The following is a 21,827-nucleotide window of genomic DNA, read 5'->3' on the forward strand; positions in this document are numbered from 1 at the left end:
CCAAAACTAAGCAATAAAAATCAGATAAAACAGAATAATCAAGGAAGAAACAGGGGAGAAGGAGGGCTCATGGGAAGAAATAAAACCATCTCTAATTACAACACGCCATTATTTCATTCATCCTGTCTGAAATTAGATAGCAATTTAATGTGGGTATTTCAAATTCTTACAAATTAGAATTATATTCTTTATTCACATGTTCTTGCACCAAACTACATGCATGTTTTGAAATGGCTGCCAAAGGCGGCTTTGTCCTAAGTTTATTTGTTCTTGTACACAATTTTTAAAACAGTGAGTTAAATAAATTTTACTAGTAATTAATCTTGGGAGATAGTGTAGAAAAATAAACCATTATGATTATTTTTTTTTGTCAGTCACCAACACTGAGAAATGTTCTCAAATAAATTCAGAATATCCTGTTGAAAAGTATCACCAGCTATTGCTAGCCTAAATTTGATCATTTAATTGTAGTGCAAGATTAACACCCGAAAGAAAGCACTTCTGGCAAGTCACTTCACCTCTCTACCTCTAGTTCCCCATCTGTACAATGTGACTAATAATACTGTGCAGACACACTACTCTTTCATAGGCAAAGGAGAAGGTGATCCAGGGAGAGGCAGTACACGCAGCTGCTGTAGCAAAAAGGAAGTGTCTGAATGGAAAAATGCTGGTCTCCAAAACCAGGACTGTGTTAAAAACCTCAAACTGGTAACATTTGTTCTATGATGGGAGACTGAAAAGTTTCTTGACTGATAATCTTCTTTTAGCAGCTTCTTTCCTCATTTGTAACAAATGGATAATGCCTCTCACCTGTGGAACTCAGATGTGTACATGACTGCTGCTTGGACTCTGAAGCTAACCTTTGTTCCCATCCCTGCCTTTCCCCTCAGACCACCAGAAGAGATTTTCCAAAAGCTATTTGAATTTTCCAATAACCTGTAATTAGCATTAAGACTTGAGAATATATTATCCAACCTGAAGGTAAGTCTATATTTAAGTCTTCTTTCATAGAAAAATTCCCAAGTTATTATAAATTATATTCTAGGCAGATTTGAATGGCGAGAGAAGCTAAAAACGGAAAGAAAATCATCAGATATGAAATTTCTCATTCTGCTGCACAGCTTCTCTCCTCAGTCATAATAGAAAGTAGTGAGCAGTGAATCACAAAAATAGGGGGAGAAGGATACAGCAGAATTTAACCATCATCATTAGAGCAGAATAGGCAGAAATAAAAGCTCCCCTCTATACAGTAAAAGACGTGTTATTTAAGAAAATGATCTGGGAACTAACCCGGTAGCATCTTCCTTAGAAAGGATGCTTCTGCAGAGAAATGGAAATCTACTTGTTAAAATTCCTCAGAGGAGTCAGATATTTTCTATCCACAAAGCCACTACAGATCTTGCAGAAGGAACCTTGATTCCCTCTGAGAATATTTCCCTGTTGCCTACCATAACAACTGATGCAAGATTTTAACATCTTGCCTTCGAGGCCCTGGTATTTTGGACGAATACAGCTAGTGTGTGTACTCCACATGCTTGTAACAGTCTCTAAAACTCTAGGGATGTTCACTTATGCCATAACTTAATTTTCCCAGAAAGAATGCTTCGAAAAATGTTTGGAAAAAAGTGATGGTAGATTTATTTTCTGAAGCACGGAATTTATTTGGTAGATTTATTTTCTGAAGCAAAATGTTTCTGGAGTTACAAGAATAGCCTTTTTCTCATGAGAACTGCAATGTGAATCTTGTACAAAGAGGTATTAACTCCTTAATTTGTGTTTTGGAGGTAATGTTTTTTCTAGTCTGGCCTTTCTGATTAATCTACACATCTGAGGATACTTTATCAAGGAGTCCTATGTGCCTTCATAAATACTACTACTAAAGCTAGTTCTCTTTGTTCTATGATGCTTGGTTTCCAGATGTTTTGAACTGATAATGAACATAATCCACTGTCAACAGAAGTCAGCCAGCCAACATCCAGATTATGAAATGGAGGGATGCTAGATCTGGAGGTAGGACTTATCCCTCCAATTATGTGATCACGTTTTGGTGTGTTGGGAGAGTGATCAGGTTCATGTTGACAGGTTCATGAGGTTGGAATACCGAAACTCCCTGAGCCAGGCTGGAGATACCATCATCATTAGAGCTAAGTCCTGTCTGATTTTTTTTGAGGACTCTCACAGTATCAAAGGAATTGGAAGGTACAGTGGCACCCACAGCCTTAACCACATTATGCATTTGTGTATACCATTGGCAGGGGCACCAAGTCACCTGCATTGGGCCCTCCCGTAGGCAATGGCAAAGAGCAGCAGCTCTAGCCACCCCACTGCCCACTCAGGTTTGGCCCCTCGGCCCCTCTGTCATTATGGGAGCAGCCTGACCAAAACAGAGTGAGTGGCATTGCATCCTGGTGCACAGCAGTCATATCTTGACAGAGGTTGCAGGACCAAACCTGAAGGGCAGTGGGCCAATCAGCACTGCTACTCCTCTCCACTGCTGTCCAGAATAGCCAAGACTGGTTCCCCCTCCAGAGCAGAATCTGGAGCATTTGTTGTTCAGGTCAAATACAAACAGGTCTAAATTTGAGTGCCCCCACCTGTGAAAGAATGGAGTTGTGTCACTCTGTACCTCAAAGCAGCACCCTGGAACCCCCATATTCACCAGTCATATAAATATATGTTTTGTACAAAGTATGCCTTATGAGATAGCATTTTAAAAGTCTTGATCTGTTGAACACTAATATCTTGTTGGATTGTATGTGTTATCATTATATGTGAGGTATTGCTGTATATATTACTGAAATATGTTGAGAGGTTGGGAACACCCACAACCAGCCTTTCAGGTACAACAATGGAGCAGCTAGACATGCTGATCGCCCATTAAAGGGAATTCACTCTTCCAAAGGCCATCCCAGAACACATCTCAGAGAGCATGTATCATTGACTATGAGGCTTAGTACAGCAACAAGATCCAATCCAGAATTACTTGCACTGAGATGTTCACCTGTTGAGGCAACTGACCTAAAATTGGCCAGCCACTGAGGTATACGTAATATGAACCTCTTGTCTTCCCAGGAATGCTGCTATAACTGCCAGGCATTTAAAGACCCTTGGGGCTGTGGAGGTATGGTAATGAGACTTTCCCATAAGAAACCTGAGTTATTTCTTATGGGCAGGGTGAACTATAAAACACTTACTTTCATACTGCAAGTTAAGAGTCACAAACCAATCTTGAGAACCTACAGTAGGAATTCTGGATGATAGACTCACCATCTTGAACTTGAATCGATGGATGAATATGTCGAGCTGTTGGAGTTCTATGGTGGGGCATCAACCCCCTTTCTTCTTTGGGACCAGAAAATGAGAATAAAATCCCCAGCCCTAGAATTCCACAGGCACTTCCTCCACTACTCTGAGTTCTCTGAAGGAATCCACTTACTGAGAAATATATCGTAAGAGGAGTCCCAAAAGGGGCAAGTGGAGGGATTGGACCTGGATTGGAGTACCTCTTGTCCATAATCTTCAGGACCCAAGGTCTGAGGTCCATATCTTCTGAAACAAGATTAAATGTTTCCAAAAGGGGAGAGGGTGTAAGGGAGGGATATGAACCACTGGTTCTGCAAGGCTCTCAATCTCTGTCAAACCTGCTGCTGTGACATTGATAGACTGTGTGTGGTGGAGGAGGAAGGCAGAGAGTGACTCTTTCTTAGGAACCTCTGCTTTTCCTCAAAGGTTCAGACTATCTCAGCTGACCGCAGTAGTATGAGGACTGTTGCCTGTGACAGCTGAGATTTGAACTGTTTCCTTCTGGGAGCTGCGGTGTACACCCCCAGGCAGTGTAAACTCAACCTCAAATCCTTTAACGGGTGAAGGGCTTTGGTGATGTTTTTAAAGAGGTTACCACCTGTGAAGAGGAGGTCCTCAATGGCTGTTTGAACCTCCTTCAGACTGCAGTTCTTAAGAATACTGGAGGCCCTACACATTGTTACTGTTGTAGCTATACTATGGGATTGCTGCAAATGAGGTGTTGAGAATGGCTTGTAGCGAGGTCCGTGAGACCACCTGTCTCTCCTGCACAAGGGATTTGACCTCCTCTCTGTACTCCTGTGGAAGTCTCTCACTGAACTGGGGTATACTTTCCCAATTCAGGAAATCATATTTAGCCAGCAGCACTTGGTAATTCCTAATGCACACTTGTAGACTCGTTGAGGAATATGACTCTTGGTCAAAAAGAGGTCCAACTTTTTAGGGTCCCTCTGAGTGGGAGTCACTTTAGATGGCCCCTGGTAAGTCACCCTGTACCATGAACTACATGAATACCACAAAGAGAAACTGTGGTGGCAAAGTCTCTGGCTCAGGAAAGTTAGCCAGTATCATAAAGCATGGTGCGGAGGGAGCCAGTGCTGCAGCTTTCACTACTGTGGCTTTCACTGCTGTCAACAGTCTTGATCTAACTGTGACTAGGTACTTTTAATGATGGTGTGGGGAGGTCTGAAGAGCCGTCCACACAGCTGGCTTCAGTTTCAATTGCTTCGGTGTCAGCTGTTTCTCTGCCTGATGCTTTAACCCTCAGTTGCTGGGACTCCACTTCCAAAGTCTGTACTGAGGCCAAACAGTGACCAATGCCAAGACATCAGCAAGATCCCATCTGGGCTTTGAACTGCCTCCTAGGCTGGATCTGCTCAGAGCTGGACAGGGAGATTTATATCTCTGGTCACACTGTGAGTTCATTCAGTCTTCTCTTTCTTGAGCTGAAAACATGAAGGAGGTTCTGGACAACTATGTGATGGAAGAATGGAACTTCCTCAATGCTGAACTGGCTCTAGAGACGAGAGTGGACTGACATCTTATCAGGGTGCTCAGTGGTAGTCTGGTCCAGTGGAGCAGTTTTCTCACCTTCGAGGGCCAACAAAGCCCTAATGGTTCCTTTTTGAAAAGAAGCAATATATAGAGCACTTGCATAGCATATGCACTTCTCCTGGGTAGAAGAGACTTAGTGTCCATCACTGATATGAATAACAGTTTCACAAGAGAGACAAGACTTGAATCCAGGTGACAAGGCTGAGTACCAATGCCAGAAGCAGCATGTGGCCTTGAAGACCTTTAAAATCTATTTTGTGCGTGTGTGTGTGTACGTACACATGTATGTGTGTGCGTGTGTTTTACACAATGCCACCAGGCTACAAGTAATAAAACTACTGTGACAAAGTTCCTCCTCTACCTTGGTGGGTCCTGCGCTTATTGGCGGATTTGCTCGCCTCAGAGATTCACCATGTGGGTCAGGAAACAGCCCAGAGACTTTCCCCTCTGGTAGAAGCCACAGTCCAGGTCAATTCCTGCTGTGTCTGATCAGGAGTTGGAAGGTTTGGAGGGAACCTGGGCCCGCCCTCTACTCCGGGTTCCAGCCCAGGTCCCTGTGGACTGCAGCTGTCTAGAGTGCCTCCTGGTACAACTGCGTGACAGCTACAACTCCCTGGGCTACTTCCCCATGGCCTCCTCCCAAAACCTTCTTTATCCTCACCACAGGACCTTTCTCCTGGTGTCTGATAATGCTTGTACTCCTCAGTCCTCCAGCAATATGTCTTCTCACTCTCGGCTCCTAGTGGCTCTTGCTCCCAGCTCCTTGCATGCATGCTACAAACGGAAGTGAGGTCCTTTTTAAATTCAGGTGCCCTGATTAGCCAGCCTGTCCTAATTGAGTCTAGCAGTTTCTTCTCAATTGGCTCCAGGTGTCCTAATTAGCCTGTCTGCCTTAACTGGTTCCAGCAAGTTCCTGCTTGTTCTGGAACTGCCCCGGTTACCTTACCCAGGGAAAAGGGATCTACTTAAACTGGGACTAATATATCTGCCTTCTAACACTCTCCTGTATCCATCTGGCCTGACCCTGTCACACTACCTAGAAAGATAAATCACAGAGTGTACAAAGACAGACACTTCAAAGAGTGTACAAAGACAGACAGGTGTGCCATCCTGAAGCCACAAGCAGTAAGAAAAAACTGGAAACCAGTTGTTGCCGCTGCCCCACCATTTATGCTACCTTACTCTCTGCTACAGGGCACTGGACGGTGTGCAGGCACGGCTCCAATGGACACTGCTACTCAAAAGATTTCAATCTCAGAAACAGGGTGTAAAATCTGAGGCCCCCCCCTTTTTTTTTTTTTGCAGCTACATTAGGACAGCAGCAGCCATGAGCCAAGAAGCAGAAAGTCACATCCCCACATTCTATCTAATTTACATTAAAATAATGTAATATTGGACTGTAAAGAAGGAGATCCTGTCCTAATAGTACCCACCATCACCGGATAAAGAAACAGATCTTAAGATGTTTAAAGAAAACTTTGTTTGATAGCATTCTGTCTGGCAAAGAATCACTTATCAAGAGTTGTGGTTGTGAAATCTCTACTTCTTTATTGTTTTGCATTTATGGTCCCTACTTCTCTACTGTTTATCTGTCTGGTTCTTTGATTGTTTCTGTCTGTTGCATAACGAATTTTAAAGATTTAAATCAACTAAGATCGTGGGGTATGGTTGAGTAAAGAATTGTTTCACAATATATTAGGATTGGTCAAAGAATTTTTTGTAATACTTTAGTAAAATGATTGGTTAAGGTACAGCTAAGGAGGACTCAAGTTTCACCATATAAACTGGAGTCCAAAAGGAAGTTCTTTGGAACCAACTCCAGGGCAAAGCCCTAAGATCAGAGCTGCCAGACCTCAACACTTCCAACTATATCATGCAGAAACTGGAGTCCCTGGACGACATGATCCTGACTGGCTAGCAGGAAAAGTTCGCCTGCCTTATTAGGAGTGGTGAGCATTGTATGCTTAGTGTGTGCATTCTGTTTTGGTGATTGTTAATAGAGGTTAAGGCTGTTACTGTTTAAGACTTTCACTGGTAAAGGCCCTCCAAACTCACAGAGTGTAAGATTACGCCCTGAGCCCAAGGAAGGGTAAGGATGGATGCCTAAATTAACAGGGTTACGACCTGAGCCCATGGAAAGTTAAAGGTGGATGCCCTAGAATGTGGGGCTACGCCTTCAGCCCTAGGAACAGTGTAGATGTGGGTGCCCCTAGAGTGTGCAGGTAACACAGGGCATATACACATCAGAAATGGAATACATGTGGACAATCACTAGAAGAATCACCTGAAAGATGCCTGCCTGCTTTCCCAGGTTGGCTCCCACCCATTTGAGTAACTCCACGGTACCATTTGGGGCTTTATTCAGTAAGCCAGGAGCCATTTTGAACATGGGAAGACAAGGGAAGCCAGCACCTTGTACTTTTGTGGAAGGGCCTGACTGAGTGAAAGCCAACCATGGATGGGAAAAAGAATGACTGGTGAGAGAAACCATCTTGAATAAAGCCTGTATGTTGCTAGATTACATTTCAGAATTTTAGACGTGTTTTCACTTTTATTTGCTTGTAAAACTTTCTAATTTTATTTCTTCTACTTAGCATCACTTAACCTAGTCCTATTGTTAATAAATTTGTTTTATTTTACTATAAAGCAACTCAATGCTGTGTTTAAGGAGAAGGGTATATTTACCCCACTTAAGTTAATAAGCTGTGATGTGGTTTTATCTTTATAAAAGAGCAACAAAATTTTGTATTGCTGTGAGCTGCCCAGGAGAGGGCTGGAAACTTCAGGGCATGTGATTTTGGGGAAATTTGGGACTGGGAGTGCGCTGGGATCATCTTGCTGGTTGTAACCAGGGCTGGTGCAAGCCAGAGTGCGACTGGTGTGTTGCTGGCTAGCTGCTGGGGTCGGAGCTGCTGGACCAGGGCTGCAGCTATATACAGATTGTGAGCAACCCAGGTTGGCAGCTACAGGAGCAAAGCATTGTTAGGCACTCAGGGTTACAGGGCAGGCAGTAACACAATCCCTCACTGGTCTGGATGACCCCTCCCCTTCCCTCCTCCCCCAGCCCCAACCAGACCATGACAGAGTCTTATAGACAACAGCCTCCTTTACTACACAACTCTGATTCATCTGTTCACTGAATGAGGCAATGGTCCTGTGGGAAAAACAATATGTGATCATGTGATGAAAGACTAGATCATCATGCATACTCACAAGGGGGCCAAATTAAGGTTGTACAGACATTTCCTAATTTTTCAGTGCTTGATTTTGCAGCCACTACATGCATCCCACGAAAGTTCATGCTCCAATACGTCTGTTAATCTATAACGTGCCACAGGACTCTTTGCTGCTTTTACCAACCCTAATAATGTTTATTTAATGTAGTTTGTGTGTTATTTCGTAGGTTTCAAAAAAAAGCAAAATTGGAAAAAACACTAAATTCCATCATGTGGCATCACATTGACAGCCATGTGGGTTATTAGCACGGTTGGAACCATTAGATTCACTGCACAGACCTCTGCCACTTGTGTTATTGAGAGCAGTAGTAGGTAGTCATCCTGTATGTGAACCAGCGCTAAAGGGGGATAAGAGACACAATTTTGCCAGTGGGTTTCAGACACTTGCTAACAGCAGAAGAATTGAGAGATTCCGGCACTTTGGGTTTGATTACAGGCCTTGGAAAGACCATGCTGTAGAGAACACAGACTCTTCTGTCCATTGTCCCCCAAACTTGGCTCCTTTCTGCCCGATACCCTCCCAACTGTCCCTGCCCCAGTTCTTCTCTACCCCACTCCCAGATCCTTGTGCCCCAGTCCCAGTCTCCACTTCCCATTCCAGTTTCACTCTCCTTGCCCGGCCAGCCCCAGTTTCCCCCTTCTCAGCTCCTCATCCAATTTGTCTCTCCCCACTCATCCTCCTTTCCCTTGCCCAAGTTCCCCATGCCCAATGTCTCCCCATTCCAGTCTCCCTCCCAGGCTCCTCCTCTAATCTCAGTGCATCACATACCCCCAGCTCCTTGTCCCAGTGTTCTCCCAGTTCCTGATTCAACCTCAGTCTCTGTCCCACCCCACCCCATTTCCCTTCAGAGCTCACACTCCCAGTTCCACTCTCCCCAATCCCCTGCCAGCCTCCAGTCCCAGTCTCCTGCACCTTCAACCAGCTCTATTCCCCAATGCATTCGAATCAGGCAGCTTCCTCTTCCATGCTGATTGGGCACCAGCAGGGGGGGTTTGCTGAGAACACAGAGTTTCTTTGCTCTTAGCTTCCGTGCTCAGCCCATAGCACCCCTGGGCCCAGAGCCATAATTGCAAGGAAAGTTCTGCTCTGCCCCCTACAGCCCTGGGCTGGAGCATGCTTCAGGGAATTTAGCTGCAAAGCTCTAGTAAGCCTGAGTTTGTGCCAACTGAAATTTTTCAAAGGCTTATAACTTGGCCAAATTCGGGTGGATTTTCCTGGGGGCAGCAAAGTCACCGCCTTGCCAAATTTCAAGTCCCTGATCCAAAGCATAGCAGCACTAGTGCTTCTCAAAGAAAAAGTTGCCAGATTTTCTTTTTTAAACTGAGGCAAAATTTATTCTTCTCTGGCCCTGTTCTTGGAAATGGCTGAGCTGCATTTGCTGAAATTTTGTCAAAAATAAAAAAATAAAAACAATTCAGCCCGAGGCAGATAACTAGTTTGGAAACTTCCAGTCCAAATAGTTAAAGTTTGGCAAATTTATAAGCAACTGAGATCAGAGTCTTTTACTGGGAAGTGTCATGCAACCTTAACAACATGTGATGCTATCAGCCCCTCATATAATACCACTGCTCACACATTCTGTACCAGTCCCATCTTCATAACAGCGGGACAATCTCCCTTACCAGCAATCCATCTCCTGATTATTGAAACTTAAGACTTACTCATTGCTACTACAGCCTAATTTTTTTGCCAGTTTCTGTCTAAATTCATTGTCTGACTGTTCCCCAGGTTTCAGTGCTCCAAGACCTCTAGAGTCACTATGCTGCCTCAGCACAGTGCTCCAACACATTTTTTTGTGCAGTTCTTTCTGGTACCTCAAAAACTTTGCCCAGTGCTTTAAAATACTTCTTGTGACAGTGCCACTCCTGCATCAATACCCTGGTGCTCTGTGTTTTAGCACATTTTGCCTCAGCATACTGTCCCCCTTGGTGTGGAGCACACTTGTGCCTTGGCAAGTACCACCTTGAGACTACTTCACCTCAATGGACTACTTGTCAGTGCTTTGAAGAAATTATTGAAGCATAAATTTAAGCTAAGACTAGAAAATGCAGGAATCAGTGCAGATGCTGCTTGCAGAGTGCTGAATATACTACTCCTGGGAGAATTCTGCACCACTGCATACATGCAGAATTCATGTGCCACGCAGAATTATTTTTTCCTCAGCAGAAAATACATTCTGCTGAGAAGTGCTATAGTTACACCTTTTGCCCACCAGGGGCTGCTGGGGCACCAGAACAGAGAGCAGCCGCTCAAGGTGGGAGCATCCTAGCTGTGGACAGGGAAGAGAAGAGGCTGCATTCCTCACAGTACCCTGCCCGGGGGGCCAGGTCAGAAGGCACGGGATATGAGGGGACAGATAGTGTAGGGCACATGGGGCTGCTTGGGGGGTGGGGGGAGAGGTCACAGACCAGGGTTCAGAAGGAAAAGGGGGGGGAGGGCAGACTGGGGCGGGGGCTGAATGGGAGCGGGGGTGCAGGGACACATGTGGATGGGGAGGTGCAGGGACACATGGAGACAGGGGCAGATGTGCCTGACTGAATGAGGGAGGCTAGCATTAGCCAAGGTTTGCATGGGGGAGGCTCCCTAATAATCCACCCTAAAAAAAACTTGTTCCATACTTCTCTCACCCACACCCAACAACCTCTAAGTTCACACCTAGGCTCCTTCCCAGCAATTACTTCCTTCTCCCTCAGCTCCTCCATTACCCCTGACTCCTGCAAGCTTTTGCACTGCTTCTGAGGGGTGCAGAAAATGTGTGTCTGTATTATAGTTTAAATGAATTATTACTCAAAGTTCTGTATTAATATGCCTAGTAATGAATCTATTTGTCAAAAAACATTTCCTGAATCTTTTTTCTTGTCTGTATTGTTACAGACATACTTGCTGACAGATATTTTGAAATACATTAACAAAATAATTGAGACTTGTGTGATTATATTGTGTTATTTTGACAAAATATGTAGAATTTTGCAGAATTTTTAATTCTGAGGGGCAAAATTCCCCCAGGAGTAATATATTCAAAAAGAGAAGTTCAGTGGGAAAACTTCACCTAAACACCACCGAGCATAGTAATTCCATAGTCTAGAAATGGAACAAATGTTGGGTCTATGAAGATCTTGACAAGGCGTCAATGCTAAGATTTGTGGCAATAAACTCTGGCTCTTCTGTTGAGACTGAGTCTCTGATAGAAAGGCCTAGAATGGAAGCAAGAAATGGAGGCCTTTCCCACCACTGTAAAAGCCTTCATGATTCCAGGCAGCATGGCTGAGAAAGGATATCAGACCTAAGCTCTGGAGCTGTAGAGACGGACAGTGAGACTGGAAACCAATAAGCGCTCTGGAATCTGTCCTGTCTTCGTGGTCCTCTATGAGGAACATTCAGTATCTACTATGAGGCAAGCCTCTTGCCTCAGGGATCAATGGTAGTTGCAACACTTTGCCCAGGTGGGGCACTGTGTTACCAGACAATTAAGTTATTTATGCATGATCGTGAATGTGCAGAGAATTACAGAAAGTCTCCATCTTCATCCTGAAGCCACTGCAGCTCATCCCAGAACTCCAGGACAACTCAGTCTGTGGTCAATGTCTGGACCCAAAAGAGGTGCTCCACCTGGTGCATTTAATCCACAGATACAGAATTCAATATATACGGAATACTCAGCTGGTGGCAGGGTGCTTTACTGGTGCTTGATGACCTTAGTGAAGTGATCTCGTACTCATGACAGTTTCACTGCAGCTATTTCAAATACTTAACAATGACTCTTCAAAAGTTCCAGCAAAAATCTTTATTGCTGGACAAAGAGCTTAAGTTGAGTATTCATTGTGGAGTCCCATATTTAAGAAAATGGTTTGGAAATGGTGCTAGTAACAAGTAACTCACAGGAGCTTGAGCTCTTCTCTCTCAGTTCTCTTGGCTTCCCAGAGGTATTCCAGAAGACCATTTAAAACAGTGGCTCAGGAGCCAAATTAGAAATCAACATTACCCAAGAGAGCCACAGTAGCGTAAATTCCTTGTTTCATTTACTATAGTACTATATACTCATATTTAAACAGTATGAGAGGGGAGATTGTGTGTGTGTGTGTGTGTATACGTAGACAGACAGACAGACACACACACAGTGCCTCTGGGAGCTGTGCTAAGAACTATGGGATACCTACCCAGAGAGTAGCATATCTGCAGTTGTGTAAAACAGTATTAGTGGGGAATGAGGCAAAACCATAATTTTTGAACATGAAAAACTCTGGCTAGTGTGAATGTATTGCACTGGTGGTGTTTACACCTATGCAATCCCACCAGTTCAACTCTATAATATAGGCAAGATTTGGAAACAAATTTTGCTCTTTTTACTATCCAATGAAATAACTTACAAATTTTGGTGGCTCTTACCATGTAACCAAGCTGGCAAAACTTGATTTTTAAGGTTCCAGCTGTGGACAAATTTTCCAGGGCACACTTCTACAAGACATGGCGATATTAAATCCATGTGTCAGACATTTTTGTGTCTGCCATATACCATGTTCTTCATGCCCGGTAAAGAATGTCTTCCTAGATCATTACAGCAATTGTTCCTCACCAGAATGCTAAAGCCATTCATCATATCACATGTATGCTCAAGAATGATTTACAGAGGCTGAAATACTCATATTCTGTTACACTTTCAAACACACATTAATCAGATACTGTGTATTGCAAAATTTCATGGCATGAGTTAAAGAGATGTGGCATGTCCTTCAATACACTGCATCCTGCTAGAAAATGTCTCAACTCTTGGGCCAGAGACCATCAGTGTGTACATGTATATGTACAGCCCCTAGCACAATGGGACCCTGATCCTGATTGGGATCTCTAGATTTTTTTTTGCAAAACATTAAACAAACAACCACTCTTTAATCTTTTTGTATAAGTAGCTTCCAGTTTCTTCTGTCACTTATTTATTAAATGGATTTTAACTGTCATAAATCAATAGGCATTATATAATAGACGAGTCCAGAAGTCCATGAGTGAACTGTAAGCCTTGCGTTCCCACATACCTACCTTATTAGTTACACATACGAAGAAGGTTAAAGATAACATTTACTACTCCTTACTATTCTCACACTCTAAGGCCATATGACCTGAAATCCATATCACATCCACATAGATAATGGAGGATTTAAAGAGCCATACTTAAAATATCAGGTCATTAAACATTTGGCATGATGGCATCTGTCAGTTCCTTAAAATGTATAGCTTACCTAGTTTTGGAGAATCATTGTGCAGTTCTGACAAGATTTCATCCTTATCTTAAATTTATATGGGGGTATCAAATTCTAAACTAGCTATATATAGACAACTTGCTTTATTAGTCTACAAAGAAATAATTTGTTAATTTTTCAAGGTTGTGTACTTACAGTGCAAAATAACCTTTAGTTCAACAAGCAGTTTCTTTGACCCTCCATGGCTTGTACCTGGAAGTTTTTGCATTGCCTCTCCTTTCTTATTCAATATTTCAATTCTTAATGCTCCTGTATAAAAGGGTACAAAAAAGTGACTAATTTTTAAAACAAGCAATGTACAAAATTTGTTTGTTCTTGTTCCCGAGAGGTTTTCTTTTAAAGTTATAATGAATAATATGCAAAAAAAAAAAAAAAAAACACCACATTAAATTAAAATAGTACCTGGAAAGAAACATACCTATTGGTGTACCAGCAAGCTTGATCTCATTTGGTAACAGCTCATCTCCTTCAGGCCATGTTACTGACAATCTATCAGGAAGTCTAACAAAGAAACAAGATATTTTTTTTTCTGTAAGTAAGAAACAGTACACTTGATTTTTAGCAGAAGTTTATACATAAGCACATTTAGAAAGCAGGTTTTTGAAAGTCATTCCCTCCATTTCTTATTTTCATGCTATGCTCAGAATTCAGAAATTTTTGTTTCTACTACAGCAGCTGATGAGATTATCAGGAGTAATGGAGCTACATTCTATATATTAGTGATTTTAATGATTTTGGAAGAAATACAAAAACCTAGAGAGTAGGGTCTTAGCAAGTAAAAGCTCTTCATTACAAAAAAGAGATCTTACCTTGCCATTTCATCTTCAATGTATTTTTTAACAACTTTTTCAGACATTGCTCTGTCAAGTTTTGAGATTGGAATAATTTTTATTTCATCATACAATGCTTGCGGTTCCTGAATAAATTAAATTCAATTATCAATATCTATGCTGTAACATGCAAAGAGTAGAATTATCACTTTATATAAAAGGATCAGCAAATTAGATACACATATAATGCAATATCCTAAATAAGATTATGTGGAGATCCTGTAGATGCTAGATTATGCTAAAAAAATCATCTGAGGGCAGTGATACCATACAGTTACTCACAACTATACAATAGTGTAATAATTGAAGTATACAATTTCTACTGTGATTGGCTGTTGCCTTTAGAACATCCATATGCTCGCAATGAACATGAACATCTCAGCTTCTCAGGATTTCCTTCATATTAAATAGTCTTTAACCCAACTACATTTCAAACACTTATCAGACAATACTTTAGATTGCTAATTTATGTTTGCAATAGTTGCATGATAGGCTAACAAACATCTCAATCTGCATTTATTTAGATCAGTGCATGACCCAAATTGCCCCCCATAAACTAGGCACAGCTGTCCCCTGACTATGTAAAGGGGAGGGGGTAGGTCTATTATACATAAACTCACCCCATCCCTGCTGGGGGAAAAAAGCCACACAGGGAATCTATTGTAAAGATAACATATTATTTACTATAATGTAACAGTTTTTTTGAAGATTCTCTCCTCACAATGGTGGTGGGGAATTCTACTCCATATAACAATCAAATGATGAGGTAGAAACTCCACAAGGGGAATCTTGTGAGGTTCCACTGACCTTTCAAGGTTTTTGCATGCAGGGGCATCAACTGAGTGCTGGTTATTGTAACAAAAAACACCCTTCAAGTTATCTGGTTTTAAAGTCTTCCTGTATATTTGTATTCAACTTAACTACATATACACATTTTACACTTTAACTATAGCGCACAAATAACAGACTCAGTGCTAAAATACATACACACACACACACACACACACACACACACACACTATAATCATGCTATGCTAGGGATAAGAATGGAAAAATTTTTACCCATTGCTAGCAGAAAGGGAATTATCAAGAAAGAAATTTTCCATTCTGTAGCCCAGTGTCTTCCAGAAGTCTGATGTGTATGGGAAGCAACACTGAGTGAACAGGAGTAGGAAGGGATACAAAAGTGAACATAAGAAATAGGAAAGACACACACACTCCCTTTTGAACTACTCAAATGGCCAGGTTATGACTGGACCATTGCCTGCAGTACCATCCTGCCAAAGGAGGTCTCTGCAGAGACCGAAAGTCCATCTTATAGCATCCAATCGAGGTGTTAGTCAGTGATCAAGTAGCTGCTCTGCAGATCTCTGGGGTGGAAGGGCAAGCTCATTTGGCCAATGAGGTTACCACAGATCTTACAGAATGCACCTTGATTCCTTTTGGAACAGATGCACCGAATGGCTTTTATGTCTCAACAATGCATAGTCAGATACATCTAGTAAAGGAGAGCCTGGATTCTCTAGGCCCTTGGCACCTCAGAATGAAAGGAAAAGAGGAAGTTACTCACCTTTTGCAGTAACGAGGGTTCTTCGAGATGTGTCCCCCGGTGGGTGCGCCACTTTAGGTGTCGGTGCGTCCCTGTGCTGCAGATCGGATATTTTCGGTAGCAGTGCTCGGTCGGGGTGCGTGCGCGTAGTAGTTGTCTCGCGATGCCGTTGGTGGTGTCTCATGTAGCACGCGCATGACCTGACCCATTCAGTTCCTGCTCCACCACAGAACTCGAGGCATGAACTCCAAAATAGAGGGGAGGAGGGTGGTTAGTGGAGCACCCACAGGGGCACACATCTTAAAGAACCCTCATTACTGCACAAGGTGAGTAACTTCCTCTTCTTCTTTGAGTAGTGTCCCTGTGGGTGCTCCACTTTAGGTGACTGTAGAGCAGTGCTCCACCGTGGACGGTAGGGGCTTCGGAGTTGTGTATGTTGACGCAGAGAGCACGGTAAGGCCTAATATAGTATCTGACCTACAGAATTGGGTGATAGCATAGTGTTTTGCAAAGATGTGCTCTGAGGCCCATGTGACAGGCCTGCATATGTCTATCAGAGGGACATTGTTCAGGAAGGCTATAGATGTAGCCATGACACACGAGGAGTGGGATCGGATCCCTGGTAGGGGTTCATTGTTATGCAGTCGATAGAGATGGATACAGGTAGAGATCCATTTAGATAGTCTCTAGGTTGATACTGTACAACCCTTGGAGCGTTCTGTTATGGAAATAAATAGTCTTGGGGATTTCCGGAAGGGTTTGGTTCTAAGTAAAACGCTATGGCTCGTCTGACATTGAGTGTATGTAGGATGGCCTCTTGTGAGTTCCCATGCAGTATTGGGTAAAATGTGGGATGGTATATGGGTTGGTTCGGATGGAAGGATTTTGCCCAATACTTTGGGCAAAAATTTTGGATGTGGTCTTAAAGTGATCTTGTTTTTAGAGAACACTGTGTAAGGGGGCTCCGCCATCAGTGCCCTGATTTCGCTGACCTGTCTAGCTGATGTAATCGCTACAAAAAAACGCCACCTTCATGGACATATGAAGGAGGGAACAGGTCGCTAAGGGTTGAAAAGGTGCTCTGGTGAGGTATTGGAGTATAAAGTTCCAGTCCCATGGGGGTGTAGGTTGTCAGAATTCTGGGTACGTGTTTTGTATACCAGTAAGGAAGCATCTGTGATTCGGTGAGCAAAGACTGATGTTCCCTCCACCTTGTGGTGAAAGGCTGTAATGGCTGCTAGATGTACTTTAAGCTTATGGATAAGCCCGATTCTTTGAATTCCAGTATGTAGTCCAGTATGGCAGGTAGAGGCATCATGACTGCGTTTACCTGTTTTTGTTGGCACCATAGTGAGAATCTCTTCCATTTTTGGAGGTAGGTATTGTGAGTGGTGGATCGCTTGCTATTTAATAATACATGTTTTACTCGTTCTGAACAGGCTAATTCGTCACCTTGGAACCACACAGAAGCCATGCTTTGAGGTGAACTTTCTCCAGATTTGGGTGGAGAGTTCGGCCTCCATTCTGTGAAAGGGGATCCGTCTGCAGGTGAAGAGCTCGTAGAGCGCACACTGCCAGGTGCAACAGGTAAGGGAATCAAGTCTGTCTGGGCCACGTTGGAACAATCAGTAGGATATGGGCCTTGTCGGTCCATATCTTGTGAATGACTTGCAAGATTAGAGATATCAGCGGGAATGCGTATATGAATAATGTGTCCCATGAGATGAGGAAGGCATCCCCTAGTGACTTGGTGCTAGTCCCACCCTGGAGCAGAAAAGCGGGCACTTGTGGTTTGTTGCTGACACAAACAGGACTACAGATCGATAGCCCCATTTTTGGAATATCGATTGTAGGACATTGTTGTGTATTTCCCATTCATGTTCCTCAGAGAAGTATCTACTGTTGTATTCTGACACCCCAGGAGGTAAGATGCCGAGATGGCTATGTTGTGGTGAATGCACCAGTTCCACAATTTCAGAGCCTTGGTGCAGAACGAATCAATCTGGTCAATATGCAGATTAATTCGTTCCATATAATCGGGAGAAAGTGCCTGAACACGTTGTATACCACTTGGAGCTCCAGGAGATTGATGTGGAGCTGAGTTTCCATCAGTGACCACTTGCCTTGTATGTAGTGCTGGTCTAAGTGAGCGCCCCAGCCTATGAGTGACGTGTCGGTCATGATTATTAGCGATGGAGGATCTTGTTGGAAAAGAATCCCCGTGCAGACGTTTTCTGGTTTCGTCCACCACTTGAGTGACGTAATGACATTTGAGAGTACTGTCACTCTTTTGTTTAGACTGTGTTTGCAGGGAGCGTACACAGTGCTCAGCCAGCCCTGTAAGCAACGCATATGCAGTCTTGTGTGTCTTGCCACAAATGTCGTGACTGCCATGTGACCTAATTGCTGTAGGCAGGTTCTGGTGGACATTTGAGGCTGCCAGTGACTGTTGAGATGAGGTTGGTTATTTTCATGAATCTGTGACTGGGCAACAGCGCCCTGGCCTGTGTGGAGCCGAGGTAGGCCCCAATGAATTCCAGTTGTTGCAGCAGGGTCCGTGTAGATTTCTTTATATTTACCTGCAACCCTAGTGTCTGGAACAGCTCGATGGTTGTCTGCATCATGTGTCACTTCTTCCCAAGTTGTGCCTTTCAGTGGACAATTGTCTAGGTACGGGAAGATCATCTCTCCTCTCCTTCATAAGTGGGCCACCACTACAGCGAGCGTTTTTTAAAAGACTCAAGTGGCAGTGGAAAGGCCAAAAGGCAGTACTCTGTATTGGTAATGGTTGACCCTTACCGTGAATCTTAAAAATCGTCTGTGTGCTGGGTGTACGGTAATATGAAAGGAAGCATCTTGGAGGTCGAGGGATGAAAACCACTCCCCCCTTGTTTAACGCTGGAATAATTGTGGCCAGTGTGACTATTTTGAATCTGTGATTCCGCAAAAATTTGTTAAGTTTCCAAAGATCTAAGATATGCCTCCATCTGCCATTTTTCTTTTTGATGAGAAAATAATGGGAGTAAAAACCCTTCCGTTTGTATTGAGTTGGAACTTGCTCCACGGCACCCAATTGTAGGCGATGGTTCACTTCCTGTTGTAAGAGGTGCTCATGAGAAGGGTCCCTGAAGAGGGACAGGGAAGGAGATAGGTAGGGGGTAAGACGAGGAAGGGGATAGCATAACCCTATCTTATAACCTCCAGTACCAATTGGTCCATTGTTATTGCTGCCCAAGCATGGTAAACAGGCGCAGGTGATGGCCAAAAGGTGGGGTAGGAGTGTCTGGTAGTGCTGTATTGAAGGGGAGGTCATTCAGACCCTCGACCAAGACTTCAAAATTGTGGCTTGGTGGTAGATGGTTGTGAAGATGTGGATTGAGTTTGAGGAGCCCTCCGTCTTTGTGAACGTTTATTTCTCTTGTGGTCGAATTGCCATTGTTGTGGGCGGTGGAAAGAGGTGTGTCTGCCCTTTTGGTATGGTTGGTATTGACGGTGTTTGTTAGGAGGCGTGTATATGCCTACAGTGCACAGGGTGGCCCTAGAGTCCTTCATAGAATGAAGTACATCATCTGTTTTTACGGAGAAGAGTTTCTCCCAGTCGAAGGCGAAATCTTCTACCTTGAGTTGGAGCTCTCTGGAGATTCCGGATGATTGCAACCACGAAGCCCTGCGCATTACAACTGCCGTTGCCGTTGTTCTCGCTGCAGTGTCCGCTACATCCATCAAGACCTGTAGGGATGTCCTGGCAATTTGCTGTCTTTCCTTCAAGATAGCATTGAACTGGGGTGTTTTTCCTCCAGTAAGGCATCAAGGAATTCTTGCAGCTTACCATAATTGTCGTAGTTGTACTTGGCTAAAAGGGCCAAATATTTGGCTACCCGGAATTGGAGTGTAGTTAATGAGTATACTTTTCTGCCTAATAGGTCTAATCGTTTATGTTCTTGATCCTGTGGAGTGGACTGGAATTGAGGTTGTTTGTTGCGATGATTAGCAGCTTCCACCACTAGAGAATTCAGCTGTTGATGAGAGAACAAAAAGTCCATCCTTTTAGCTGGGATGAAGTACTTCCTGTTAGGTCTTTTGCTAGTAGGTGGTGTGGTTGCGGGGGGTCTGCCAAATATTCTCTGCTGGTTCCATTATGGCATCGTTTATTGGTAGTGCGATTTTGGATGTAGTGAAGGTCTGTAAAATTTGCAGTAGCTTGTGCTGGTTTTCTTGCACCTCTTCTAGGGGGATGTTTTAGCTGGCGGCTACTCTTTTAAGGAGTTCCTGAAATTGTTTCAGGTCGTCAACTGGCTTGGAGGCAGTGAAAAGACGGCCTTGTAAGGGGAGGACGATGAGTTGTGGGCTGGGGAAATGTCTGCATCGACCAAACCTTCTTCCTTCTCATCTCCTCTGGTGCTTCTGAGGTCTCCCTGCTTGGGGAAGGTGGAGAACGAATTTCCCTTCCGGCTGGGGTCGAGGGCCTACGGTAGTGAGCCCTATATGCCACCCAGAGGTCCCCTTGCATGGGAAAGGGCATTGTTGGACACAACCAGGGTTGCCCGTACCATTTTTGCATCTTACAAGGTTGGCGAGATTTGGTCCTAATAGCTTCCCATGGTGGTCTTCACCCCATGAGTGAAGCGTGTTGGGAGGAGAAGTGTCTCCCATGTAATTCCTCCTTTTCATCACTGGAGATGGGCTGGGGAGCGCAGGAGAAGTGGGCAACAGCTCAGTTATTTGGCCTGGAGATCCCTTGTTACCAAGCAAGGGTGACTGCAGCACTGAGGAGACCACTAGGACCTTGTGCTGTGGAAACTGCTGCGTAGCCACTTGTTTCTGTGGCGGCGGTGCCGCTGGTGCAGATGCAGTCAGTGCCTTTGTCAAGATGGTCGGTGCTGTTTTCAGCTGGTCACGTCAGTGCCTAAGACTGAGTCGGTGCTGGTGGGGGCAGCACTGCCTGTGGTACCACTCTCAGTGCCGACTCCTGCACCGGGGTGGTCAGTGCCGTGGAGGAGCAGCATCTCGACTCCATTCCGGAGCAGCGGGGCTCAGCAGATGTCCACAGAGGGATGGTGCCGAGGTGCTTGGTGTCTCAAAGGTGCTCACTCTACTCGAGCTCAGCACCGAGGATGGCGACCTCGCTGAGGACCTCTTCTTTTTCTGAGTGTCCCTATTATGGGAGGTCGCAGCTCGCTTCCTGGATGATTTGGAAGACTGAGCACTCCCATTAGCAGAGATTTTGCTCAGGGAACCATCTGTTGATGTCAATTTTTGTCCCTGAGGAGGAAGCTGAAGGGACTTTCCATCAAAATCATCTTGAAGCGGAGATCTCAATCACGCCTTGCCCTGGCTTTAAGGTTGGAGAAATGGGCACATTTTTGAGGGATATGGGTCTCCCCCAAACAGACAAGTGACCGTCTGAGAGGGGCATCGCCTCACGACAAAAGTCACATAGTTTAAACCCAGGCGAGTGGGTATTGTGGATGTTAAAGTTTCCCAATGGGGAAAGAGTTGGAAAAATAACAAAAAAAAATACATATAATTTTTTTTTTTTTTTTTTTTTTTGGAAAACAGCAATAACTAAGTAAACTAGACCTACTAAGCTATTGCTAATCTAACTATTTCTATAGAGAGAAAAACAAAGAGGCAGCACTGCCACTGAGCTCCGTGTGCAGCCGAGGATGGTTGAGAACGAACTGAACGGGTCAGGTCGTGTGCACATTACATGAGGTGCCAACGGCATTGAGAGTTGACTATTGTGCATGCACGCCCTAAGTGAGCACTGCTACCAAAAATTTCCGATCTGCGGCACAGGGACGCACCAACACCCAAAGTGGAGCAATCGCAGGGACACTACTCGAAGAATGCAGACCCATCTCCTCGTAGATTCCATATGCTTGATATAAGTCTTTAGTGATCTTTTGATATCTAGGGTGTGCCACTGCTTCTCATTTGACAGCTATGGTTCCGTTCTCTAAAACTCCAGATCTGGTAGGTAGTTCTGGGTCCTCGGAGCATTCCCCATCCCCTCAGAATGGTGTCTGAGAAGCTGCAGGCCTGGAAGGCATATGGGAAAACCCCTGTGGACATCCTCTGGAACTACAGCACCTGACT

The 21,827-nt window shown here is 44.0% G+C and overlaps 1 protein-coding gene across 1 annotated transcript in view; it reads right to left on the minus strand.

Moving 5' to 3' along the window:
• SMCHD1 (structural maintenance of chromosomes flexible hinge domain containing 1) overlaps positions 1–21,827 on the minus strand; it is a 179,689-nt gene that overhangs the window by 115,854 nt on the left and 42,008 nt on the right. The window contains exons 15-17 of the mRNA XM_026659416.1: positions 14,159–14,265; positions 13,768–13,850; positions 13,485–13,598 (exon numbers count right to left, since the gene is read on the minus strand). Of these exons, the coding sequence (XP_026515201.1) occupies positions 13,485–13,598; positions 13,768–13,850; positions 14,159–14,265 (304 nt within the window). The remainder of the gene's footprint in view (positions 1–13,484; positions 13,599–13,767; positions 13,851–14,158; positions 14,266–21,827) is intronic.

This window comes from Terrapene carolina, unplaced genomic scaffold (assembly GCF_002925995.2).
Source record: "Terrapene carolina triunguis isolate 2854851 unplaced genomic scaffold, T_m_triunguis-2.0 Scaffold58, whole genome shotgun sequence".
Lineage (NCBI taxonomy): Eukaryota > Metazoa > Chordata > Testudines > Emydidae > Terrapene > Terrapene triunguis.